The sequence below is a fragment of the Colletotrichum orchidophilum genome, assembly GCF_001831195.1.
Source record: "Colletotrichum orchidophilum strain IMI 309357 chromosome Unknown Scaffold_109.1, whole genome shotgun sequence".
NCBI classification, from domain to species: domain Eukaryota; kingdom Fungi; phylum Ascomycota; class Sordariomycetes; order Glomerellales; family Glomerellaceae; genus Colletotrichum; species Colletotrichum orchidophilum.
Window position 1 is genome coordinate 45,727 of NW_019173065.1, and position 25,298 is coordinate 71,024.

The 25,298-nt window shown below is 54.3% G+C and overlaps 9 protein-coding genes across 9 annotated transcripts; 4 read left to right on the top strand and 5 right to left on the bottom strand.

Moving 5' to 3' along the window:
* Positions 1-1,765: 1,765 nt before the first annotated feature.
* On the bottom strand, positions 1,766-2,830 carry CORC01_10733 (class II Aldolase and Adducin domain-containing protein; the record flags this gene model as incomplete). Its single annotated transcript, XM_022622360.1, has 3 exons — positions 1,766-2,265; positions 2,333-2,471; positions 2,555-2,830. 3 exons carry the CDS (start codon positions 2,828-2,830, stop codon positions 1,766-1,768), a joined length of 915 nt encoding a protein of 304 aa, XP_022471110.1.
* Positions 2,831-4,048: 1,218 nt separating this feature from the next.
* On the top strand, positions 4,049-6,806 carry CORC01_10734 (NOL1/NOP2/sun family protein; the record flags this gene model as incomplete). The annotated part of the gene is made up of 3 exons (XM_022622361.1): positions 4,049-4,066; positions 4,127-4,359; positions 4,427-6,806. The coding sequence occupies 3 exons, from the start codon at positions 4,049-4,051 to the stop codon at positions 6,804-6,806; spliced, it is 2,631 nt and encodes an 876-aa protein (XP_022471111.1).
* Positions 6,807-8,091: 1,285 nt separating this feature from the next.
* CORC01_10735 (3-dehydroquinate synthase) lies at positions 8,092-9,742 on the bottom strand (the record flags this gene model as incomplete). Its single annotated transcript, XM_022622362.1, has 4 exons — positions 8,092-8,758; positions 8,819-9,259; positions 9,313-9,359; positions 9,410-9,742. The coding sequence occupies 4 exons, from the start codon at positions 9,740-9,742 to the stop codon at positions 8,092-8,094; spliced, it is 1,488 nt and encodes a 495-aa protein (XP_022471112.1).
* Positions 9,743-12,121: 2,379 nt separating this feature from the next.
* Positions 12,122-13,212, top strand: CORC01_10736 (uncharacterized protein; the record flags this gene model as incomplete). Its single annotated transcript, XM_022622363.1, has 3 exons — positions 12,122-12,370; positions 12,531-13,109; positions 13,168-13,212. The coding sequence occupies 3 exons, from the start codon at positions 12,122-12,124 to the stop codon at positions 13,210-13,212; spliced, it is 873 nt and encodes a 290-aa protein (XP_022471113.1).
* Positions 13,213-13,537: 325 nt separating this feature from the next.
* CORC01_10737 (uncharacterized protein) lies at positions 13,538-14,764 on the bottom strand (the record flags this gene model as incomplete). The annotated part of the gene is made up of 2 exons (XM_022622364.1): positions 13,538-14,488; positions 14,561-14,764. 2 exons carry the CDS (start codon positions 14,762-14,764, stop codon positions 13,538-13,540), a joined length of 1,155 nt encoding a protein of 384 aa, XP_022471114.1.
* An 874-nt stretch (positions 14,765-15,638) lies between these two features.
* On the top strand, positions 15,639-16,796 carry CORC01_10738 (uncharacterized protein; the record flags this gene model as incomplete). The annotated part of the gene is made up of 1 exon (XM_022622365.1): positions 15,639-16,796. One exon carries the CDS (start codon positions 15,639-15,641, stop codon positions 16,794-16,796), a length of 1,158 nt encoding a protein of 385 aa, XP_022471115.1.
* A 145-nt stretch (positions 16,797-16,941) lies between these two features.
* CORC01_10739 (ribosomal protein L23) lies at positions 16,942-17,660 on the bottom strand (the record flags this gene model as incomplete). Its single annotated transcript, XM_022622366.1, has 2 exons — positions 16,942-17,470; positions 17,584-17,660. The coding sequence occupies 2 exons, from the start codon at positions 17,658-17,660 to the stop codon at positions 16,942-16,944; spliced, it is 606 nt and encodes a 201-aa protein (XP_022471116.1).
* Positions 17,661-18,824: 1,164 nt separating this feature from the next.
* CORC01_10740 (uncharacterized protein) lies at positions 18,825-19,859 on the bottom strand (the record flags this gene model as incomplete). The annotated part of the gene is made up of 3 exons (XM_022622367.1): positions 18,825-19,056; positions 19,119-19,620; positions 19,724-19,859. The coding sequence occupies 3 exons, from the start codon at positions 19,857-19,859 to the stop codon at positions 18,825-18,827; spliced, it is 870 nt and encodes a 289-aa protein (XP_022471117.1).
* Positions 19,860-20,982: 1,123 nt separating this feature from the next.
* On the top strand, positions 20,983-24,300 carry CORC01_10741 (uncharacterized protein; the record flags this gene model as incomplete). Its single annotated transcript, XM_022622368.1, has 4 exons — positions 20,983-20,996; positions 21,135-21,687; positions 21,750-24,093; positions 24,173-24,300. The coding sequence occupies 4 exons, from the start codon at positions 20,983-20,985 to the stop codon at positions 24,298-24,300; spliced, it is 3,039 nt and encodes a 1,012-aa protein (XP_022471118.1).
* Positions 24,301-25,298: the final 998 nt, after the last annotated feature.

Consider the following 25,298-nt stretch of genomic DNA (forward strand, 5'->3'; position numbering starts at 1 on the left):
CTCCATAACTCCTGGGATCGTACTAAACTACGCCCCGTCCCGTCACCTAGTTCGCGGTTCCAAGGCCGCGGAATTTTTGACTACATGCTAACTCTGAACCCAAACCGCAGCAATCCTCCATGATGAATATCCAAAGCTCCCATACTATGAATCTATAATTGAAGCGCTGAGGTGTTGCAGCCTCCAGTTCTTACTCGAACGTACAGTTGAAGAGGGCTGCTGCTCCCTGCCGTCAAGAACCGTTGGTTTAGGCAATGCTCGTGCTTCGATCATTGAGTAAACGCGTCCTGGGCTGGCAGATCCGAGGCGGACAAAGACAGGTACGCCATCCAAATCACTAAGAGAGCACAGTAGCCTACCCGATCACATACAGTCCTGGACACCTTAGCCCGCTAGCAAAAAGAACATCTCTAGGGTTAATCCTTTACCGCCAAGCTCATGCCATACTGAAGGACGTACCTCCATTTCACTTGTCCGTAAACCCACTCATCGGCTCCCCTTTTCTTTTGGCTCTTGGTCGCGCGAACTTATCGAGGATGTACATCTTTATCTGGTTATTACTCCAACTCTTGACGACCTTTGCTACCTGCTTATTGCGCGTCAGATCCAAACCCGGACCTTTGCCTCAAAAAAATATAGATACCTGACAGAACCACAGAGCGAGGAAAGCGCCGGCGGAGGCTGCAGAGAAAGATAATATGAGAGACGGAAACGGTGGAGCAGGTAGCTCAGCTTTAGCGGCGGCGATGGCGACATTCCTAGCAGTTCCGACCTATGCGAAGTAAGACGGGCATGTGGTCGTATCGTGGTAAGGCCTCCCCGAACAAATTGACGGATCCAGACTTCCGCCGAGTACCAAGGCTTGGAAATCTCTTGGGCTTATGCCCAGAAGTAGGTCGCCTCATTGACCCTCTCCTTGCCGACCGTCCAAGGCAGGCAGGGAGGTCTCAAGGCGCACTCGTTTCCATCCTTCTCTGGTTCGAGTAATACACACGAATCAACAGTGGAAGACGATGGGCGACCACTGGACCCCGTCCTAACCTGATAGCACAACCACTGCTCTGTGGTAATGGATGACTCAAAGCTTTCATAACAATGAGAATAGAAACCAGAAAGAAGCGAGATGTCTTCTGGATGCACGAGCGCTCGTCCCATTTAAAATCCTCCACAATAGGCGTGTGCTGTACAAAGACTTTCTCATGGGTACCTAACGCTCATAGAAAAACTGAAGTACTGATTCCGCGTGTGGCCTAGCGAGGACAACATTAACTCTTCATGACCGGGAGATAGTAGACGTGAAGAACAACGCCGATACCGCCTTCGAAACTCCGCAGGACGTCGAGATTCTCGGCCTCATCAACAGGAGAGGCTTGAAGCCCAAGCAGACCGGTCAGCCCATCAAGGCCATCTCCCTCACGGAACCGAATCGACCTGTTGACGCGATGGGGTCTGTCAGGTTCACCGAGGTCACTTACGGGTACCTCATTCTCAAGCGTATTGTATAACAAAGCTGCTTCTTCTCACCGTTGAAAACTATTAACTTTGAGCTCAGTAGAAAGGGTTTCATCTATGGACTACATCTCGTTCGTAATGGCCTGTAAATAGGACGGCACGTCTTCAATTTCCATGATGCAACAGAGGCAAGCTTCACATGCCAATATACATACGTATTGAAGCTTTATGGAAAGAATCAATACTAATCAAAGCAAACCATTCCGTGTCATATGTCAATTCGTTAACTACCGTGCCACCAAAACCTTCAACCTTACAGCTTATACTCCTCACCCGACTCGTGCTCCATCATGTCAAAAGTCGGCTTCCCCGAGAACCAACCCGCCAACTCCGGTCCGACGGACTTGTAAGTGTACTCGGCATCCTCCGGGTCAACCTTGACCGTCTCGTGGCCCCTGCCACCTGCCGCGGCGTCGGCGAGGAGCTGCTGGTGGCAGCAGCGCTCGAGACTGAGGAACCAGTAGACGCAGCTCTCAACGCTCTTGCCGCACGTGATGAGGCCGTGGTTCTGCAGAATAGCGGCCTTCTTGTCGCCCAGTGCGGCGGCGATGCGCAGGCCCTCTTCTTTGCCGAGGACGATGCCACCAAAGGTATTGTAGAGGACGATGTCGTTGTAGAAGGCGCAGGTGTCCTGGGTGGTGATGTCGAGGTTGCGGCCCAAGGCGGAGAAGGCCTGGCCGTAGAGGGAGTGGGAGTGGGCTACGCAGTTGATTTCTGGGCGGGCCTCGTGGACTGCGTGGTGAATCATGTATGCTGTAGAGGGGTGTCAGTTTGATCATTGGTAGGTCACGGTGAAGTCGGCCTTGGGGAGAGGACGAACCGGCCGTGTTCAAGAGTCTGACGGGACCACCTTCGACTACCTCGCCTTTCTCATCCACGCGGATCAGGTCAGATGCCTTGAGGAGTGGCCAGGCGACGCCGAACGGGTTCAGCCAGAATGTGTGCGGCTCAACGGGATCCTTTAGACAGCGACATTATTAGTCACAAAACGATTTACAGGGCTGGGGTTTCTGTTGTGCATCTGAGACGGAAAGTGACGTACCCGAACTGTGATGTGGCCTGCGACGCCAGCGTCGAAGCCGTTCTTTGCGAAAATACGGAATCCCAGTGCCAGCCGCTCTTTGAGATACTGACGCTGCTGGTACGGGTCTTCGAACTTCTGGAGGTGGGGAAGGCCCTTGACCTCTATGGTCTTGGTCCTGTCCTGCTTTTGTGAAAGCGCGTCGGTGGAGCTGGGCGGGACGCCATTGCCGTTTGTGTGTTTGACGGTAGAGGTGTCCGCATCCGGGACTTGGTTGACTGAGGTTGAAGGTGCCATGTTTTCTGTTGGATATGGGGGTTCACTTCACAGAATAAGGTAATAGTGTTGTGTACTCTTCTAATGAGAATGGAAAAAAATCCTCTCATCTACGCAGGCGGGTTCGAGGGCGCTTTATAAAAGTGAGAGGAAGTATGAGAGATCAGCCCACGCTAGCCACGCCAACGTCAATCCGAAAGGTTCGCAAATAAGCTTTACTGCGGATAGCTCAAGCTGCGGCTGCCGACCCCACTGGCCTGTCTAGCGGATACAGCTTCACTAACAAAATGGAAAGACTGTCGCGGGTATCAAGATGGGAATCGAGACCGGAGCTGCTAAGGTTGGTCACCCGCCCCCGACCGCCGGGTCCCGAGGCAACCCGGCATTGCATTGTAAAGTACGTCGTGGTGCCACTCTGGCGTTTGGGGCCCATCCATGACATACATGTGTACCGTGCGTGCCTCGGTGCCCACTCAGGCAGAGCCCAATCGTCGTCTAGTTATTAATACGACGGAGAGGACCGAGAGAATTGCTTGTGACTTTAATAAAAAAGCGGAATGCGCTCCGCAATGGTGAACAGAGGCTCTCAAAGGCAACCGAAAGCGCACGCTTGCCGTTTGAGCCCTGCGGATGTCACGGATCTAACAGGTGCAGACTTCTAGGGAGCTTGGGCTCCCGAGTGTAGAGTAGTGTAATCGGTGTCGCGTCTGAGTCTCATCCCGTGTAAGTCGAGAATATCTACAAGGAACTTAAGCAGCCGATGTCCCCAGAATGCAAATCTCATTCGTGGCACCGCAGATTGGAGGATGATGAGATGAAGGCTGCCGAATATCTTGCTTGAGAGGAGGCTTGGGCACGTCGATGGAACTCTCTGATGAATGCGGGACGCTTCTCAGCGGGCTTAGCGGGCTTGAGCGGATACAAGCCGGGGCGGACCCTGGGAGTGCAGGGATGCGATGCGGGGTGAATAGCTGCTTTTCATTCCTGTCTTCTGATTGGTCAATCATCTCCAATCGAGGGGCTAGCCGCATGTTGGCGCATTCTGCCCGAACCTCCAACTTTTTTTTTTTTTTTTTTTCTTTCTCTGGTGACGGCAAAATTTCACACCGCACGACACCACCCACCACGCTGATAGGATCGGCCTGGACCTAGCCGCTGAATTTCTTTCCTCCCAAACAACACACACGTGCGCAACTCATACACCTCCCCGCACGTCAACTTAAACCCCCGCGACGCACCATGGGTCGCAAGTTCAGAGTAAGTCTCGAGCTGCTTTCGATTGACTGCTGCCTGTTTCGCGCTGACAATAATCATTAGGGAGGCAAGAAGGGCAAGGGTCGCGGCGGCAGCAATGCCGAGGGCGGCGGCGACCGCGGTCGTCAACCTCGCAGCGAATCGTGGCAGAGCTACCCCGCCGTCAAAAAGGAGAACGAGAGACTGCAGCGCTACTACAATACCATCTTTGGTCTCTCTGAGGAGGAGCAGGGTCCTTTTTGGGATGCGCTGCGCAGAGATCTGCCAAACAGCTTCCGCTTCTGCGGCTCCAAAGGGTAGGCAGTTGTCACTCGACGGAAACAAACGTCTTTTCGCGCGGACTCAACTGACCCCAAATCTCAGTCACGCCTTGGCCGTGAAGAAGCTGCTGCAAACTCGATATATGCCCGAAATCCAGAACATCCAGCACGCCGATGGACGCACCGTCGAGCCCCCCAAGCCGCTGTCTTGGTACCCCAACGAGCTCGCCTGGTGGATGACCACCCCAAAGAACATCATTCGCAAATATCCCCCCTTTGCCGCTTTCCAGAAGTTCCTGGTCTCCGAGACGACTGTCGGCAACATCAGCAGACAGGAGGTCGTCAGCATGATTCCTCCCCTCCTGATGGACGTCCGCCCCGGCATGACTGTATTGGATATGTGCGCTGCGCCCGGCAGCAAGGCTGGTCAGCTTCTCGAGATGATCCATCAGGGCGAGGAGGCGAGAGTCAGAAAGGTTCTGCGCGCCTTCGCCAAGGAGGACGGACTCGATCTCGGCGATGAGACGGAGGAGGAGCGCCAGGCTGACCTCTCGGCCGACCCCTCGGACTCTGGCCGCACCACCGGCCTCCTCATCGCTAACGACTCCGATTACAAGCGCGGCCACATGCTTGTTCACCAGCTCAAGCGTCTCGGATCTCCCAACTTGCTCGTCACCAACCACGACGCCACTCAGTACCCTGCGATCAAGCTCCCCTCAAACCCCGAGACCCCGACCAAGCCTCGATACCTAAAATTCGACCGAATCCTCGCCGACGTGCCGTGCTCCGGTGATGGCACCATGAGAAAGAACATGAACCTGTGGAAGGACTGGCAACCCGGCAATGCGCTGGGTCTTCACGTCACCCAGGTCAGAATTCTGCTGCGCGCACTCGCCATGCTCAAGGTCGGAGGCCGCGTTGTCTACTCCACCTGCAGCATGAACCCCGTCGAGAACGAGTCTGTCGTCGCGGCCGCTATCGATCGTGCTGGTGGCCCGGACAAGGTTGAGATCGTCGACTGCAGCAACGAGCTGCAGGGTCTCGTTCGTGCTCCTGGTATGAAGAAATGGCAGATCATGGACAAGTCTGGCAGGCTGTGGGGCTCCCAGGCCGAGGTCGATGAATGGACCAAGAACAGCACGGAGGGTGTTGCTCCCGGAAGACTCGTCGAGAGCATGTTCCCGCCGCTGGAGGGCAGCGTCTGCGCCGACCTGCCTCTCGAGCGTTGCATGCGAGTCTACGCTCATCAGCAGGACACTGGTGGTTTCTTCATCACCGTTCTGCAGAAGAAGGCCGAGGTCAAGATCCGTCCCGAGGACCAGAAGCAGGGCGACGAGTCCACCAAGTCGAACGGAGCGACTACAGCTGCCACACCCGTGACCGAGACCGAGAACGCCGAGACGAAGATGGAGGTCGATGCTGCAGAGAAGACCGAAGAGACGGTCGAGGCAGCTCTAGAGACGGCCCCTGAGACGGCCGCCGAGGCCCCCGCCGATGCCAATGGAGATGAAAAAAGTGAGGAAAAGGCCGAGGAGGCTGAGCAGGATGCTACGAACGGTGTCAAGCGACCAAGAGAAGACGAGACGGCTGACGGCCAGACCCAAGAGACCAAGAAGCCTAAGCTCGAGACGACACAAGAGAAGCCCAAGAACTCGAACCGCAACATCCACGGCCGGGTCGAGGAGCCGTTCAAGTACCTGGACCCCAAGCACGAGGTCATCAAGAACATTAGAGAATTTTATCACATCTCCTCGCGTTTCCCCGACGACCGCTACATGGTCCGCAACGCCACCGGCGAGCCCGCCAAGGCCGTCTACTACACCTCGGCGCTCGCCCGCGACATCCTCTCCGAGAAAGAGGGCCGCGGCATCAAGGTCATCCACGGCGGCGTCAAGATGTTTATGAAGCAGGACGCTCCCTCGGCCGAGATCTGCCGCTGGCGCATCCAATCCGAGGGCATGCCCATCCTTCAGGGCTACGTCGGCGAGCAGCGAGTCGTCCGCCTCACCAAGAAGGAGACGCTGCGCCGCCTCCTCATCGAGATGTTCCCCCGCATCGCCGACGGTGAGTGGGAGCAGATGGGCGAGATTGGCGAGCGCGTCCGCGACATTGGCATGGGCTGCTGCGTGCTCCGCGTCGAGCCTGACGGCTCCGACCCGGCGTTTAGCGAGCGCATGGCGCTCCCTCTGTGGAAGAGCATTCACTCGCTCAACCTCATGCTGCCCAAGGAGGACCGAACGGCCATGCTGCTGCGCATCTTCAACGACACCACCCCGCTCATCAACAACAGCCTGCAGAAGCAGAGGCAGATTGATGAGGCCGCCAAGAAGGCGGAGGCGGCGGAGGAAGACGCCTATGTTGCGGACAAGGAACTCATTGACATTGAGGACGCCCCCACGCCCGAGGAGATGGACGCCGAGCCCGCTGCTGCTGCTGCTGATACAGCCGAAGATGCCACTGCCGCTGCCAACGAGGACGCTTAGAAGGCGGTCGCATTTTCGGATTCTAGCGAAGTGGACGAGGATGCCCTGCAGGGGGAGAAGGGTAAATGTGCGGCCAAGCGTGCGAGAGCCAAGCGCAGGCGCCGTGACTTCGCAGAGAGGGGCGCGGCGTTGCTCACGCGCGCTGCGGCGGAGGGGGGTTGGCTGGTGGGCGATTCTGACTGAGCCCGGCCGTTGGAGTCTTACCCTCGAGGATCACACAAGAACCGTAGAATCAAGGGTTGGAGACGACAGAGTGGGCCATTGGAGATGGAAAAGGCAGAAAAAGTGTATGAGTACATGAAAAATCGTTGAGACGGGCGTTTGCTTTTTTAAACCGTCTAGAGAAATAAAGAGATCAACCAGATTGACAGATCCAGAGTTCCATCTTTTTTTTCCGTTCTACACTCAGAGTTGGCACCTTTGGTGCTGACTCTGTAGCTGATATGATACTCCCTCAGCCAGTCACCCAAAACTTTGTGGACTCGCAAATTCCATACTGCTGACTTCCCACTCACAAAAGCCTTCTTGCTTCTGCTCAATAAACAAGCATGTTTACATCAACCTACTACAAAGGGCCAAAAAAAAAAAAAGGGTGGATGAAGTAATCCTCCGAAAATAGAGAAGTACGCTTCAATCGCGGACGGGAATTGAGCCCGACGTGGCTGGGAGGAATTAGCAACGATATTCAACACCTCGAATGAGAGGATCCTGTAACTTACGGGTCGAACCCACAACCTTGAGATTAAGAGTCTCACGCTCTACCGATTGAGCTAGCCGGGCAGGCTTTGATGTCTTGCAACATGTTTTTGGTTGGTGACGAGTCGGGAGCATAGGAGGGTCTATGATGTTGCGGGTCGAAGGCGGGAGAGAGAGGATTTGTGGATGTGGGTTGTGGATTTATGGGTTCGGAATTCTACCCAGACTTCCCTGAGGACGTTGTAGAGTAACGGAGAAATAGGATATTGCATGGGTCACTTGCGAGTGATGTGTTAGGGGGGTCTAGATTCAATGTGAGAAGAATATGAGAACACTGGGATTGATTAGATGGAATCCCGGTTTTTTGGACGGCCTATGTCCTTCCTTGGAAGTGTGGACAACGTGATTTATGTCAGGCAAGATCAACCTTCGAGACGCATGCACACGCTGTTAATGCTCTGAAAATGTGACATATCCATCCGTTGAATTTTCATCGAGTGCTGTGCTCGAGCTTTATGACCCCCACGATGATGCAATAATACTAGCAAGATATGTTGCGCCGCTTAACAAATGTAAATTTAGTATGCTTTTAGCAACACTCCTCATCAACGTGAACCTTGCCATAGCCGCTGGAACTCTTCATCTCCTCGGCGTTCAGTTTCTTCAAAACCTCAGGCTCAAAGCCAGCTGAAGCATAGGTAGCCTTGTCCTGGCCCAAGTTTTTGCCATTGGACAAACCATACTCGGGTGTCGAAGAGCCGTTGGAGGAGACGGTATCATCGCGTGTAACGGTCTGCTCGACACCGTTCATGTACTTGCGAGACTCATCTTCCACAGAGGAGCCGTTGATAGTGTAACCAGTGTCGCTGGCATCGACGTAAGCCTCGAGGCCGGCACCCTGGCGGGGATACTCCTTCATGAGATCCTTGTGCACCTTGAGGGCGGCGCACATGTCCTCGTGGGAAATGTCGTTCAGGAACTCACAGGAGCCCAGGGGTGAGGGCACGGCAGCGCGCAGCTTGCCGTCACGGGTCTTGAGGATAGCAGAGGTAGCCTTGTCGAGCATGGCCTCGTCGAACAGCGGGTGGTCCATGGACAGACCGGCGCGGGAGAACAAGTTCAGCAGGCGGCGGTGCTCATTTGAGGAGAGCTTGCCGAGGACGTGTGCGAGAGTTGCAGAGTACGCCATGTCAATGGAGATGGCGTGGCCGTGGCGCAGGGGCACATCAGGGGAAAGCTCGTGGAGGGGTGACCAACTGCGCAAATTAGCTTCCAAGAACTTCTTGTGTGGCGTATGCAGGACAAGAAGAACTTACGTGTGGCCGTAGGCGATGACACGATCAAGCATGATCTCGTGCAGGTTGGGCGTCTCAAGCTTTAACATCTCATGGATACCGTTGCGGTTGATCCTGTCAGCCGCATCTCTAACCTCCTTGCTAGCTCCATCAGAGCGACCGAAACCGCTCTTGATCAACTCCTCGCAGAAGCGGTCAAGCAGATTGAACGTCTCAAGATGTGCGCAAGTAGAGATCTTGATGAGCTCGGCAAAGCCGTTGCGGATCTGCGCGGTAGGGAGAGTTCGTAGGAAAGTGAAGTCAAGGAAGGTGTGTGTCGGCGCGTGGTACGCGCCAAGACGGTTCTTGTAGTTGCCGTAATTGACAGCGACCTTGATAGATACCGAAGCATCAATCAAACCAATGACTGTTGTGGGTATGCGGATGAAGGGTGTGTTGCGGCGGTAGGCAGCGCATGCGAAGCTAGACTTTGTTAGGTATCAAGCAAGTCAGGGGAAATTTCAGGGTAGACATACCCGGCAACGTCTGTGACGAGACCACCTCCTACAACGAGAACGGGCTCCTTCAATTGGTGTTAGATAGCTTCGACGACTGAAAACAAGAACTGCTCACCTTGCGGTAGACGCCAAACTCGGTCATTGAGTCGACGATGCTCAGCAACGTCTCCATGGATTTAGCCTTCTCTCCAATCATGGTCTTGTGAATCTTGAGCTCAATGTTGTAGTGGTCAAAGTACTCCTTCATCTCCTTGCCATAAATGTTGAAGATGTTGAGGTCCATGACAGCAAGGCATCGCTTCCAGCGCGAGTAGCAGTCAGCCAGCTGGCTGTTCTGCTTGTTGAAAACACCATCGAGAAACTCGAAGTCGTACTCAATCTTCTCGTAGCCGCAAACTGAGAAACCCTTCTTGGTGGGCTCGACCGTCGCCTTCATGTCTGATGCCATATTGTGTAAAAGGGGGTGGAGGTGAAATGAGTCTGGGTATGGCGCATTGAGAGAGAAGAGCGCTTGTCAAGATTAGAGACCTTGAGGGTTGTTGAGTAAGATGAGAGTGAGGATGTAAAGTTCTTGCCAGAAACGTGCTTCCAATACCGGGCTTTTGAATGAATCAAGGTTCCCTAGTGAGAACTACAAGACAAAACTACAGCCGAACGATATACTTCTCATTCCAGTGGTCAGCACTCTTTCGGCGTATTTCAGTCCCCCGAGGATTGTCGACGAATTGTCGACATCATCACTTACGCCTCCAACGCTCACGGAGGCCCACTCGAGCTTGACCGACTCCTCAAAAGAGGATCAAGTTACACGATCCCAAGGCAGACGAAAGCAAGTGATCGGGAGACGAAAGACAAGGGTCAGGGACAAAAGACAAGACTCCGGCTTGTCCCGGGCGCGTAAGCTTGGAGCTATGCTGCTTTACCTTTGGTAGAGCAGCTGGCGCAAAGCGGTAGTTGAGAAGAGAGGAGAAACGGTGACAAGTACATTCGACTCGACGCTGCCGTCAAACCTTAGTGGCACAAGCGAGCTGCTAGCACGGCCAGCTTTGGTGGAATCGACTCGTTTGATGCGTAGTTTTCATCAAACTTCTCGTTCCTCGCGTAGTACGGTTGCTGTTTGACGGCAATGTGCAGAGGAGTGTCGTGATGCTCATGACATTTGCCAGTGAGCCTACAGCCTCTGGCCCCGGAGACGTCTCGAAGCGAGGCGCGGCGTCCGTTCTGGCGTTAGTTCCGCATGCCACAGGCTTCCTGCTCGATGTGTTACAACCAATGCTGTCCGCAGGCGGGAAGATGGCGTGCTATAATCGGAGTGCCTCCGGAAATTTTCTATTTGCCGCTTGTCGAGCAACGGTAAACAGGACGAGAGCCGGAGAAATCCCATGTTTCAGTAGGCAAAGTCGATTCCGTCATCGACAATTGATAATTTTGGCATGGAACGCGTAGCTAAGCGTGGCTAGAAAGTAGCTAGAGAAGCCGACCCCAGAGACAGAGCCTAGGCCCCCAGTGCGGCTGCTTTCTTCCCAGGTGGTGATCGACGCGAGTTGTGAGATCTGGATCTCGCACGTGGGGAAAAGGAGAGGGCAGAGCAGGCGGAAATAATCCTCCGGCGAGCCGCATTGGTGTCGTCGACAGCTTCTCGTTGGCTGTGGGGGGAAACAGCCTGCGTTACCGGCATGGATTCAATTGGAGTTCCTGGTCCTTTAGATTGTTCGAATGCTATCAAGCGTAGGAGCCACAGCATGGACGGATGAAAGCATCGAGTCGCGTCTCTGCGCCTACTCCTTTCCCTCATAAGGACCAAATACTCCGTATTGTATATCTGTACATAAAACACTTAGAGCATCTAGCATCGAGTCGCATGTTGGATTGGATCAGCGGCGTCCCTCGGGTCCCCTGGTTTCGTGCTACCGTTGGCTTGACGCACCTTGAGGGGGGAAAGGCGCTAGGTAGTTAAGACGGTTGGAAAACCCTCGCAGTCGGCCGAGAAGCTGGCAGGAACTGAGAAGGGCTGTAGCCGAGCTTGAAAGCAAACTCAATTACATCTTTGACGCGGTTGATGAGGCGTTTTGCGCGTCATGACTTGCCGTGCCCAGCCAACTGCCCCTCTCCGCGTGCCACTACCCGCAATCGTCGCGAAAGCACATGATTTTGTACTCCCGTACCGCCGTACCTTTCTACTTTAAGGTACCTTACTCGGTCGAAGATTTCATCTACGTAGCTACGTACCTTCCGCCATTTCCGTCTGCTCCCTGGACACATTACGGAAGCTGCGAATCACGACCTTGCGGGATGCAAGGCCCGGTCTCTTACCTTACCCCGCCATGACTGAGATGTCTTTTTCCCTCGGAGCTACGTACCATGCGGCGCCTACTATGTAAGCTTTCAATAACGTAGCTGAGCTTTCTTCCTGACGTGGCTTGCCGGCAATTATTGCCTAGTCAATTAGGAGATCCGAGGAGGGACAGCTCCACAGGTGTGAGGCGGTATAGGAAAGTTGGGGTAGAGAGTGTTAATGTGGTCGAGGTCGCCGAAAGCTGCGGTTCCGGTCGTGTGCTGGCTCGGAATTCCATGTTTGCGGGACGAAGTCGGCGTTGAGTAATGGTGGGAGTCTGTCTCGTTCATCGTGATGATAACTAGACCTGCGGCCCTGGGTAAACTGCCTGGGTCGGTGTCTTCTTCTGTCTTTACTCCCTTCTCACTCATTCTTTAAAGCATTTAATATACATCCAAATAGGTCTTTCTTCCAGGTTCCCACCAATCCATTTAAGAAAAGGAATACCAGAAAACGACTGTGACCTCGCTACAACCGCAACGAGCATTCACGATGCCTCACTTTGACGAGAGCAAGGCGTACGCCATCCAGGAAGAAGTATTCTTTGATGACGGCCGCGAGATTGAACTCCTACATTTCGTTTACAGCCAGCCCAACCTCGATGAGATCCGCGGCTCTACTGAGGGCGTCTTGAAGGCGATTGACGACTTTGGCCGGACCAAGAAGTACCTGATGAATGTGGGCGAGGACAAGGGCAAGATCGTGACTGATTTGATCGCCGACATCAAGCCCAAGGTAATGGTAAGCAAAAGCATCCCTCGAAAGGTCGGTCTGCCGTCGCAAGTTGAGAGCCGCGATGAACAGACTGGGACCGTCCGAGTGTATTTCTTTGCGTCGGAAATGATCTGAACTCGGGATGAGAAGCTTTCATCCAATGTCTCATCACTAACCCCGCCAACAGGTCGAATTAGGAGGTTACGTCGGCTACTCCTGCATCCTTTTCGGCAACGCGGTCCGCAAAGCCTCCCCAGGGGCGCAGTACTACTCGCTCGAGCGCAACCCCGAATTCGCCGCCGTCATCAGCTCCCTCGTCGACCTCGCCGGCCTCAACGACACGGTAAAGGTCGTCGTCGGCCCCAGCGACGCCTCCATCGCCCGCCTGCACTCCGCCGGCACGTTTCCAAACGGCAAGATCGACCTCATGTTCCTAGACCACTACAAGCCCGCCTACACCACGGACTTGAAGCTGTGCGAGCAGCTGGGCCTCGTCGGGCCCGGCTCCGTACTCGCGGCCGACAACGTCATCAAGCCCGGCAACCCGCCATACCTTGAATATGTCCGCAGCTCGGTCGCCGAGAAGCGCGCGGCGGCCCGGGACGTAGGGGCGGCAAGAAAGGCGGCCGGGCGGCACGACGAGCGGACGGCGAAGCAGTACGAGAAGCGGGAGGGCGAAGAGAGGTTGGACCTGACGCGCATCGGCAACCCGAACCTCCAGTATGAAAGCAAGCTCGTCAATAGCTTTGAGCCGACTGGTGTGCCGGTGAGTTTTCAGCCTGGACATTGCTCTAGCTCTTCTGGGTACTGACAAGTTTCGTTAGGACGGTGTTGAGATAACAAGATGCGTTGACGAGGAGAAGGAATGAGTTACGACTTACGAATTTAGAATACCATGCCTAATTCCGTCATTACACTCACATCCAGTAGATTAGTCAATAAGGCATACACCACATCGCACGGTGGAGGGAGTGTCAAGGTTTTGGCGTGGAGCGCAACGAATCCAAGAATTTATTGGATAATTGGCATGTGCAGACAGCCGCCATTCTAGTGCTCCCTCTTACTCCTTTATTCCCGGAGAAGTGCTCCTCTAACTACGTATTTCATTAAAAAAAAGTCCACCCAAAAATGCTAGTTTGTCCCAGTGTTCCAACAACGCCAAACTCAAGCAGCCCACGCAACAAGATAGACTGTCTAAATTCCCAGCCAAATCTTAGATCTCTCGTACGTGTAGAAAGCCACCGCCGCCATGGGCACAACCTTGACGTAGCCAATAGTCAAGCCCACGAAGAACCCCTGCATTCCCTTCTCCCGGAAAATCATAGCGGCCGTCTCGCCGATGCGCAGTCGGTGTCCATCGCCCACCGCGCCGCCGACCTGCATCCTCCGGCGAATGACCTCCAAGGGGTACGACGCAGTCTGGGAGATGAGGCCAGCAACACCACCGGCAAGTAGTTCGGCCCAGGATCGCAGCGGCGTGGGCTTGCCCGCAGGCAAGTTTTCAGGCCGTGGAAGTGTTGTCCATTTTGCCAGGCTCGGATGGCGGAGAACGTCGCCGGCCGTATCGTGTGTCAGAAAAGACATGCCGGCGTAAGGAAGCATACCTAGCATAGTTGGGGTGAAGCCTCTGTAGAAGTTGATGAGACCCGACCGTGGGGCAACGGCGGTGACGGCAGAGGCAGTCGCCTCAGTTGCCAAGGTGCCGGCCGCTTGCGAGGCGGGAGACGTCCGCACAAAACGCTCGTTGTAGATCCGCCGGCAAATTGCGGCTAGCGAGGAACCGCCATGTTTTGTCTCAAACGCTAACCGGACGCGAATGACCTCCAAGGGATATGTGAAAAAGACAGAAGTAATGCCCGCCAGGGAACCACTGATAAGCCGGCGCCAAGGTGTCTCTTGATCCTGCCGCCGAATAATCATAGAGCGGATTTGCTCGTAGGCGAGGAACTTAATGCCGGCATAGGGAAAGATTCGGAGGAGGGTAGCCGAGTGCCCTCTGTACAACCCAGTGAAGCCTTCGTGGGAACGAATATCCTTCATTGCCGTCACAACACCAAACCACGACCCCGTGTACTTTGCGAACTGAGGACTGCTCGCCTGGAACAGAATCTTGACTCGGTCAAGAGGTGCTACGACCGTTTTTGCCTGCAGTGCGTGATAACGTCAGCTTGGCGGATCTTGCCCTCTGGTTTCACTTTGATTCCTATTGCTACTTACAGCACATCCAGCCAAGCCTCCCGCGACACCGGAACGCCAGACATAATCGAACGTCCGCGTCTGTTTCCTCACGGCTACCGTCTCGTCATCGTCGGTCGGGCACACGGGAGGGGCCCTCGTGTCTGGCTTAGGTCGCGCAGCATTTCGTTGGTTGTTTGGTGCTATCTCCGACATGGAGGCATGTTCCAGCAGCGCTGACGGCATTACCTTGTCAGCGCAACCCACGAGCGCGCTCCGTTCGCTGGCTGTTGTAACGTTATTGGCCCGGTGTTACTCGAGAAGCATTCCGCAAGTCGTTCTTTGAAGATTTGGATTTCGAGGTTTCGGCTTCGGAGGTTCAAGGACTGGAAAGGAGAAACAAAAGGGGACGCACGAGCTGTCACACGAGGAGGGTAAGGATCGTGGGGTGGTGATCGTGGAGAAGGTTCAGGGAGCAGAGTGCGGGAAGGAAAGGGTAGGGTCTAAAGCCGAAATGCGACGGGCGGAACGTCATAAAGGCGAGATTTTAGAAAGGCTCCCTCTCATCGCACCGTCGCTCATTGGGGGAGGAGCGTGGCGCACGAGCGGTAAATGGGGGTTGCCCGCTGGGTTCTAGTACAGGGGTCTGGGCCACGAGCCGAAGATTGCCGAACCTCGACACGGGCGGATGGTCACTTCGACCTCTCTATTTCCAGGTTCCAAGTTTTACTCTAGTTCACTCAGTTCCGATCCGGGGTTAGGCCTTCGATATCCACGATACCTCCGCAATTCATTCCATGCGGGTGGTCTCGAATCGGGCATCGCAAAGAGTTTTTCTCACAGGAACGACACCACTTCCAAACTAGAACTAATTCCAGACCGCTTGTCCAAGGGGAAATAGTACAAACACCAACGCATGAGGGCATCGGTAGGATTGGACTGCAGCACCGGACTATTTTCTCCCACGGCCACCCCAGTCAAGCACCCGGGTCCGGTCGAGGGGCACTTGGACTGCGCCGGGCCTCAAATTAAGCCTCCGGGAAGACGCCCCGGTCATAGCCACAAAGCAAGGCACGCTGGCCTGATAGGTGAAGGATGAGAAGAAACAGCGATTTCAAACATGGCCTCTAGCCTTTCATCAAAGACCCTCCAGGCCTGCTCATCGCCTAGATGCGTCTTGTTCCATAATAAAGACCGGTCTGTCTTCCTCGTCGACATTCCAGCCTCTCTGGAGGAAAGCCAGGTCTTGCTGGGTCAAGGTGCCGAGACAGGACAACCACAAAGAAGGCTCCTCTCGGTGGCCCCCATTTCCACACCGTTTACGCTACCAGAGCCCCGGGACCCCCAAACCAACAACCAGACGCCGGCCAGCCAGCTCGCAGACCTCATGATCGAGGCGGCGGTGAACAATGCCCTCGACACGCTAAAACGGGGCTACGACGCGCCGTTTTGTCTTCCTCGTGTCACCGGCGGCGGGAGTAGCAACGCCAGTAGCGGTCGCGAGTGCAGCGAGAGCCCGCAGGATCATCCCGCACCTAAGGACGACGACGTCGCCGCCGCCGCCCGAGACGCGGCTGCGGCTGCGGCGCACTTTATTCCTCCAGAGTCTACGTACCTGAGCGGCTCGATCCAGGAGACTAGAGAATCCTTCCTCTCAACGGCGCCCAAGTTTGACCTCATCATCATGGACCCTCCTTGGCCGAATAAATCTGCGAGAAGGAAGACTGGCGGCTATTCGACGGTCTACGGACTCAAGGAGACTCGTGCGCTTCTGGACCAGATACCCGTCGCCGCCCATCTCGCGGACAGCGGTCTCGTTGCTGTTTGGATGACTAACAAAGCTACGCTGGCAGATTTGCTCACTTCACCTAGAGGCGTTCTCGCGTCTTGGGGTCTTGAGGTCGCCGCCGAGTGGCAGTGGGTTAAGATTACGGCTCATGGAGATCCCATATTCGACACAGAGTCTGCATGGAGAAAACCTTGGGAGAGGCTCATCATTGCGAGGAAACGAGGTAACAACCAAAAAGTACCCGGGAGGATAATTGCTGCCGTCCCTGACGTCCACTCACGGAAGCCAAACCTCCGCTGCTTATTCGACGACTTGCTACCCCAAGGATATCGCGGTCTCGAGGTATTCGCACGTAATCTGACTGCCGGTTGGTGGGGATGGGGTAATGAAATCCTTCACTTTCAAGAGCCTCATCACTGGGTGATACCAGCTGTGTCGAGACAAAACACATCAAAGAAAACCAAATCCCAAGATACCAAAACCAATTGACACTTGTATGTATCTCTTGTCATCCTTGTGTGTTGTACAAACATGCGACCCGCATGCTCACTATAGTTCTTTCGATTTTTTACACGTGATATCCCCTTCTGCCGCCCCATCATGCTCCTGATAGCCCACTGCGATTTCATGACGGCTATGCCTTCTTCGCCTTGGACGACCTCCTCGTCTTGGCGACAATCTGATCCCACTTGCTGTCCAGCTGAACCTCGTTCTTCCACTCGCCCTTGATCTTCAACAGCTTGTTAGCCTGCCGCCGCAGGTTCTTCCTCTCGGCGCTCTCTTGGTCCTTGCTCGGGTATGCCAGCTTGCCGAGCTGCTTCTTGATGTCGGCGCGGTACTGCTCCCGCGACGTGCCCTCGCGCGCCTCCCATAGTTTCTTGTTCCACGGCTCGAGGTCCTCGGGGGGCGTCGGCCACACAAAGGGCTTCGTCAGCTGCACCGTCATGACTTTCGTGCTCTGCGGGCGGAAGTAGCCCGACCCTGTTGCCCTGCGCTCGATGGCCGACTGCTTCACTTGTGAGCGCACCGCCGTCGTCTCGACACCGTACAGGTTCCAGAGGTAGTCGCGCATGTCAAACTTTGTAAAGGTGAGAGGCACGTTGAAGGTCGCCCAGTTTGGCGGTGATCTATCTTTGCGGACGAAGGTGACGACATGGTTTGGCCTAGGGGTAGGAAGAGAGAGAGGTTAGCTTCTTATGGACGAGGTCATTTTCGAAAGACGTGGCGCCAGGCGGTTTCCTCGGGCGAGGCGTCTGTGATCGGAAAGTGGACATACAAAAACACTGCCTTCGTTCCCAGCTTGAAGGATGCCGGCCCTTGGCGGGCTACCGCCATTGTCAATGCCTCCGCCATCTTGTTGTCGGTGATTTGCTAAGCGTAACTCGAGGATCTTCTGCGATGCGAGAGTCCAAAAAGTTGAGGACTAGGATCGACCCGATTGCTGATTGGTTCAATCGGGACCACGTATTTCCGTCTTTGCTAGTGGGTCCGAAGCCGGGTACGGGTCCGGTCACAGCGGGTCTCCGGCAGCTCACTCATGGTGTCTCCATAGCATGTACCTCCGACCGGACCCGCATCCCCGGCCCTAGTTGCTAGCTTTCAGCGCCTGACCTTGATTGCACGTATCACTGGAGAAAATTGGTTCCTAGGGGACAGATAGCCAGCAAAACATCATTCTTTTTGCGGACACGTAATATATTTGCAGCTGGTAGAAATGATGAACGCGAATACAAGGATGTACTGCTTGTGTGACAGGCGGAGGTGGAGTCAAGGCATGTCACGCAACGTCCTGCCTTTCGTAGATCTCGGTCTCCGAAAGTTTGAGCCGGATAGCTCGAGACTTGCTCTCGTCAATTCAGTCTCTACATAAGTGTCGATCCCAATTGGGAAATTCTATTTGCTCCCCTCCCTCGCACGGAGACGTCAGATGTCGAGTCTATGTCATCTCGGTTGGCCTTCGACTTGATCGAGACGTGTAGTGTAGGTTAGACGAGCGGCACACTTGCCTATCCGATGTTTTACCTAGCAGGAGTGGGAATTCAACGAGGTAAGAGCGACGCCGATCAAGGGATGACCTGGTCCGTCAAGACTGAACCCCGGATTCCAAGAACAGACGGGTTATGTAAGGCCGCCCACAAACCCGAGTTTAATCTCCACTGGTTTATGAGGGGAATGGGGAGCAAAAAAACTCGGCGGTTTCTGGGTTTTAGGACTGCATTTACCCTTCTCAATTGAGGAAAACGAGTGCAATGTGCTTTGAAAAACATGCATAACTTGTGCGAGACGCGGTGTTGGCTGGGAGTGAGGGCAATAACTCGCATTCGATTCATGGACTGCAGATTTTGTTTCGTGGAAACAAAGGTGGATTGTAAGGTACTAATAAACACAGCATTGCTAGCAACATGAAAATTTGAATATCCCGTACACATCTGGAAGGCTTTTCCCGTCCTTCTTACAGATCTTCATGAATCATGATGAACTTTTACCATCCATCCGTCATGGCTATCGATGTCTTACTTAGACATCGAGGCCGTCAACAACAATACCCTTGTTCCAGGTCCAGTTCATGAGGCGGGCAGTCTCCTCGGCCGATGCATCGTCAACGAGGGCGCTAACAAGGTAGAGAGCTGCATCGATACCGGCGCTGACTCCAGACGCGGTAATGACACGAAGACCGCCGAGACGCATCGCAGCACGACGGGTAATGGACTCGCGGCGGCCGGAGCTCTTGAAAGACATGCTGCCCTTTCTATTTCGATGCATTAGCCTTGCTGGTAGCGTTATAGGTGGAATGGCGGTCTGATGACGTACCTAGCATTAGAGGGTCGGCGACCGGAGTCGGACTTGCGGCGGACATAGGGGTTCTCGTCTTCGTCTCCCAGCTCGAAGCGAAGGTTGTTCACGACGTAGCGAGCATCGTCGATAACGTCAGTTCTTTCGGTGAGGTTTCGGGTAGCGGCCTCGCTACAGAGGATCTCGAACTTGGTAATGTAGTCCGAGTGAGTAGTGGCGGACAGACCAGCGAGGACACCCTGCTTGGCGAGGAAAAGAGAACCGGTGCAGATGGAGAGGAGGGTCCGCTCGTGGGAGGGGTCCTTCTGCTGCAGCTCGGAGAAGGCCTGGATGAGAGGGAGGGGCTCGGCGTTAGTCTTGAGGATGTTCTCGCTGTCGCCGCCAACAATGACAAGGACGTCAAAGTCGCTGAGGCGCTCATAGGCCTCCTTGAAGGGGATCTGGGTGCCAATGGTAACGCCAGAGTCGGAGACGACCTTGGGCTCTGCGGCCGTGATGGTGCACTCGAAGGCCTTGGAGTCTGCGGGGTTGGGCACTGGTCAGCATGGCTGTGTGACGGCGGCATGGCGGATGGAGCGGGGAAAGAAGGGAGGAGGAGCTGCTTGGGAGCTTGTAGTACTAACTCTTGTCCTTCTGGTCGTGAAGGGCGGTGGACAGGGCCTCCATTGGACCTGCCATGTCAAGAAGGTCGAAGTTGGGTTGCAGGGCGAACAGAACCTCAATGGGTTCGTCCGCCACTGCAGAGCTCTTGTTTGCCATCGTGCCGATTGTTAACGGAGTGGTTCAAGGGGGGAAGGTGAAGTAATACAGCTTGTGCTAGCTGATGGGTTGATTGAAGCAATTGGGGTACCGAGATGAGGTCTCGGAGCAGGTCGTTGCTTGGAATTGACGGGTGATTGATGGGATTGGGTTGTTCGTTGGTGATGATTGGAGAAGATGAAGAAGGTAAAGAAGGAAGCTTAGAGGCACTTGAATGGAAAGAGGGATGGGAAGGAACTAATAAGGGTCGAGTCATCTGGACAAAGGAGGGGTTGCACCACCAACCGACCTCTCTTCTCCTTGCCTTACCTTACCTGACCTCCCAAATGTCTACCTCCTCACACCTCACCTGGAGGTGGACGTTGAGGTACCTCATCTTGCGGCATGTCCCCCTCGGATCCGCGCAGTTGGCCGGCTTCAAACCAAAGCAACCAGCAACCAGCAACCCCTCAGCTGAGCTACTGGCCATGGAGCGACTGATCAGGTGCGTCTCTGGAAAAGGCCACAACCCACAACAGCTTCAAGTGGTCCAATGGCCCCACAGTCTCCCGTACGTTTTCTGGGGTCGGGTGCATCGGTGCATGGCATGGCGCTCTTTCGCGGATTGCGGGGTTAGTCTCCCCGTGAGGTCACTGGTGGGTCCCGGTACATGCCTGCAGGGCAGCCGGACCACCGAGATTCAAGTATCTCCACTCAGAACTCCCCTCGTCGCCTTCTTCGCACTGCCCGGCAATATTGAGTGAGCCCTGCCGTCTGCGACAGCACTGTGAGACCCAGAAGGTTAGGCTGGACCCGCAGCAAGACCAAGCGAGACCAAGCGAGACTAGTGTAACTACAAGCTGCGTTGCAAGCTGTTTGGCCACGTCCTGCCGAAGAGTAGGTATGCCCCATGCCATGTAGGTGCCTAGGTAGCGTGCCGTCCAATGATCCAGCCTATCTTATCGGCCTTGTTCGAGAGAGGGTCCCTGGCAAAGCCTGTACCTTGCATCAGCAGATTCCGCTGCCGTTGCCTGACAATTGCATGACACCGACTTGCCCATCTGCGCCCACAGACGGACCTTGCCTTGCTTTTTCGACAAGCGTAGCACATCGCGAGGCTCGATGAAGAGTCACAGCTAAGAAAATGGCGTCGTCAGCGTAAGTGGCCAGACTTCCTGTTCGTCTTTTCCTCCATCTTCGTCCAACTTTCCTCACTGCATCATGTGGTGCGCGATTATCCATCGCGCAACTTATCTGTGCCTGCGACTTGCGACAACGCACACCATGGACTGACAGCGAACTCTCTAGGTCACTCAAGGACCTGTCCAAAGCTTTGACGTCCTTCTTTGCTTCGCCTTCCCTCCCGCTACCCGACCATGTTGCCGAAGTCATCGATGCCTACCTGAACAAGCATGAGAAATACGAAGATTCGAGCGCCGAAAGACTACAAGATGACTTCCTCGGCATCTGGGATAAGCACGTCAAGGGTGCACCGTCCAAATATGCCGCATTCATCCACGTCTTTCGCCTTCTAGTGCCCGCGATCCGCGCGCCGGCCCGTCTACTCAAATGGTGGGACATACTCAACGACCCGATACTGGAGAACTTTACTCGGGAGAAAGGCTTGATGGAAGAGTCTCACCATGCCACGCTTGAGGTTCTAATGCTGGACGCACCGAGAGAGGACGATCCGAACGAAGAACGGGTTGTAAATCCATTCGCCACGAGGCTCTTGTTGTCGTGGTTGGAAAAATACAACAAAACCCAGTCTGAGAATGACTTGATTGCGCAATCCAGCGAGCGTGCGATACGCCAGGCCTTGATAACGTATGGTAGGAGGAAGCCGAAGGTACGTCTTTTTGGTTTCTTGAATCTCTCGTAGATATGACGAGTTGTCTCACAGCATGGCAGGATTTCCTCTTCACGTTGGATGCGTGCTTCGTGCGGAGTGAATTCCGTGCGAGGGCCGCCAATTTACTGTGCGAATTTGTCCAGAGCCAACCACCACACCTACACCTGATATTGCAAACGCCGCTGTTCAATAACCTACTGCGATGCCTGCAACAGGACACGTCGGCTACTGCCATTTCGATGGCGATCACCGCCCTCATCATGATATTGCCACATATGCCCAGTTCATTGGTGCCACATCTCCCAAATTTGTTCAATATCTACGCGCGGTTACTGTTCTGGGACAGCGAACGGACGGGGATTATTGAGGCGACATCAGTTGAAAGCGAGCAGAAAAGCCTCGCTTCGCCTTCAGGGTGGGAGACATGCCAATATTCTCCCGAGGCCGACGATATCGAGGTCCCTCATCTCGCTAATTACTTTACCGTTCTCTATGGCTTATATCCTATCAATTTCATGGACTACATTCGGAAGCCGCAGCGTTATCTCCGACATGCCAACGCGGTCAATCCGGACGAGGTGGAAGTTCAACCAACAGAAATAAGGTACAAGTCTGAGCGATACAGGCAAAGCCATCTTTTGCACCCCAACTTCTATACTCTGACAATCGAGTCTGAAAAGACTGATTTCGGGCGATGGATGACGAGCGAACCAGCAGAAGTTGTGGCTGAGTGCATGGCGCTGCGTTTCTCCCCAGATACTTTAGCAGCTTTGGAACCGGACAGCATGCAATCGGCTGAGGGTGACGGCTCCCTTCTCAGCAATGAATCTGATCAAGACGGTCTCGGGCCCGCCTTGCTCAGCGGATCCAGCTTAGAACCTGGTGCCGAGAGCTGGAGAAGCAACCAAGATGTGGAACAAAATTCGACGACAAGCAGCCGTGTCCATTCAAGCAGCCAACGCCAGAGCTCGCTTTCCAGTCAGCCTTCGCAAAGAAACTCCTTAGAAGCCCCCAAAGCAGATCTCGTTGGGGATAGTCCAACTTTGCCCCCTCAGCTTGTTCCGTCGTCCTCCCATACTCATTTACAGGACATGATCCAGTCGAACAAGGCTATCAAAGCGGGACTCCATCAATCTTTAGCTAATGACAGCGTTCCATCACTCGCACTAAGCCATCCAGACTCAGCAGCAGAGAAGACTACTGGCCACATGCCTCCACCTATGCCAGTAATTTCTACACCGACGTCTACCACCGATGGACAATCTCAAGTTGCGCACCTGCAGAGGCAGATTCTTCTACTCCACAATGATTTGAACTTCGAGCGGTACCTCAAGCAGCAACACATGGCGCATATCGGCGAGTTGCGACGGAAACAGGTGCGGGAAGCTGCAAGTGAAGCTGAAACTCAGAATCTTATCTTGACGAACCGGACGCTGAGGAAACGTTTGGAAGATTCGAAGAAGGCCGAGAGTCAAATCAGGAAAGAGTCAGAGAAGAGCCGAACTTTGGCCAAAAAGTGGGAGTCTGACTTGTCTGCCAAGTTGCGGGCTCTTCGTGAAGAGTCGAGGAAGACAAAGACGGAGATTCAGTCTCTCCAACAAGAATTGCAAGGCGCACGAGAAGAGAGCGAGAAGCTGAAGAAGCTAGTATGCGATGCTGAGGTCAAGGAGCTCAACTCGAAGCAGACTATGCAGTCTGTCGAGATCAATGCTGCCGAGAACGACCGCTTGAAGGCTGACGTGGAGCGACTTTCAATCTCAGAAAGAGACCTACAAGCCAAGGAAGCAGAGAGACAGGCGGCAATCACGTCTGCCGCAGAAGCGGAGAATCGAGCCGAGATCCTGGACTTGAAGCTTCAAGCGCGCGAGGAGGAACTCCAGAAGACCAAGAAACTTTTCCAGACCCAGATTGGTGTGCTCAACTCGAAGCTCTTAGAGGCGCACGAAGGAATCCAACGCAGGAGGAACGCCGAAACCAAGGCGGCGGTCGAGAGCGCGCTGGCGGTGAGTCGGGCGAAGCAGGCTGAGCTGCAGAAGCAGTATACGAGTCTGATGAGGAAATACACGGTTCTGCAATCGCAGCTAGAGGAGAATCGGTTCTCGATAGGATCTTCGAATTCTCATGGCCGGGGCGATTTTGTCTTCCGCATGGATGGTGACGGAGAAGGTTCAACACACTCGAGCAGTCCGGTCACGACGAGGGGTAGCCACTCGGGGATCCATAGGGTCTTGTCAGAGCACGACTTCCTCAACCCAACGTCGTACAATGCGACGCCGCCCATCATGTCGAAGCCGTCGACACCGGTTCCCTCGAGCTCACATCTCCCGCCCGTACCTTCCAGCCCGATAGAGACGGACGAGGCCATTAGCCCGACCACGGCAGATCCGAGATATTTCGGCAGAGGTGAGTCTGGAACGGCCCGGCTTCGATTCCAAGATGGGTACTGGCGGGTTAACTAATCGCAAATGGTTTTTCTTTCCAGGTGGAGTACAGAACCGACGGAAAGATGAGAAGGGAAAGAAGAAAGAGGATGGTGGCATTGGCAGTGGCGGTGGAGACAAGAAGGAGAAAAAGTCTGGAGTGATAAGAGGTATCCGTGGATACATGTGATTCTCAAGCATGAGTGGCTCGCTGGTGTGGCCCACAAATACGGAAACCTGGTCGATGAAGAAAGATACCCAATGACGAAAAGTTTTGCCAGAGTTATGGCCGAGTTCCAATTACGTTCGAGTATGAACATGTGCCTGTTTCGCTAGGAAAAGTCGCCAAAGGCCCTTTGCCGACTTTCTCACGCTTCCTAACATACTGAGGCAGGTCTAGTGAGGCCGCGTTTTGGGCCTCTCTGACTGCTCCTAGGCCTTTTTTTCTCACAAGTACAGACCAGCGGAAGGTGCAGGAAAGCTTCTCATAAGATATCGGCGTCACTTCATATTGTGTCACCATACAGCTTTGCAATACGTACAGTATAGGTATGATCGCCAGCATCCTGAAAAGGCACGGGGTTGCCACTGTATACTTAATATCTTCTCCCGGCTTTCCGGGACAATGGTATTCTTCCACAGGCCAAATTTTGATGCAAAAAATCTGTCCGAGCTGACGAAGCGGACAGAACACACTGGGGAAGACGACATCAGCCAGCTACTACTATTGCAAGGATCCGCCTCGATGATTGGAAACCAGTCAGTCGTGCGAAGCCTCGTCATGCAGGAGCTCTCACGGATATGGCGGAAGCGGCCTGCTCTCTTCTCTCAACCTTAACATACAGTCTGCCATGGCTCGGTTTCCTCTAGACAAAGTTTGGATAGTCAACTGAATTCAGTCGCTTGAATTCGTTTACCTCCAGAAACAGGACGAGAGCGGACGTAGGTCTGATGGATCAAGTAAGGCTGCAAAGGAAAGGGCGAAGCCTCGTTTGACTTTTTGACAAACAAGAATTTTGGTCAATCGTTGCCGAGGTTGACAGCCCCAGAGTCTCAGCTTTGACTTCCTGGCTGATCAGAGGTAAGGTCACGTTGTGGAAGGGGGGAGGAAGCTCGGAAATTATCTTCTGTCAAGCGCAAGCGCCGGCGCAAAGACTTTGACGCAGCAAGTCTGCCTCACAGGATTCC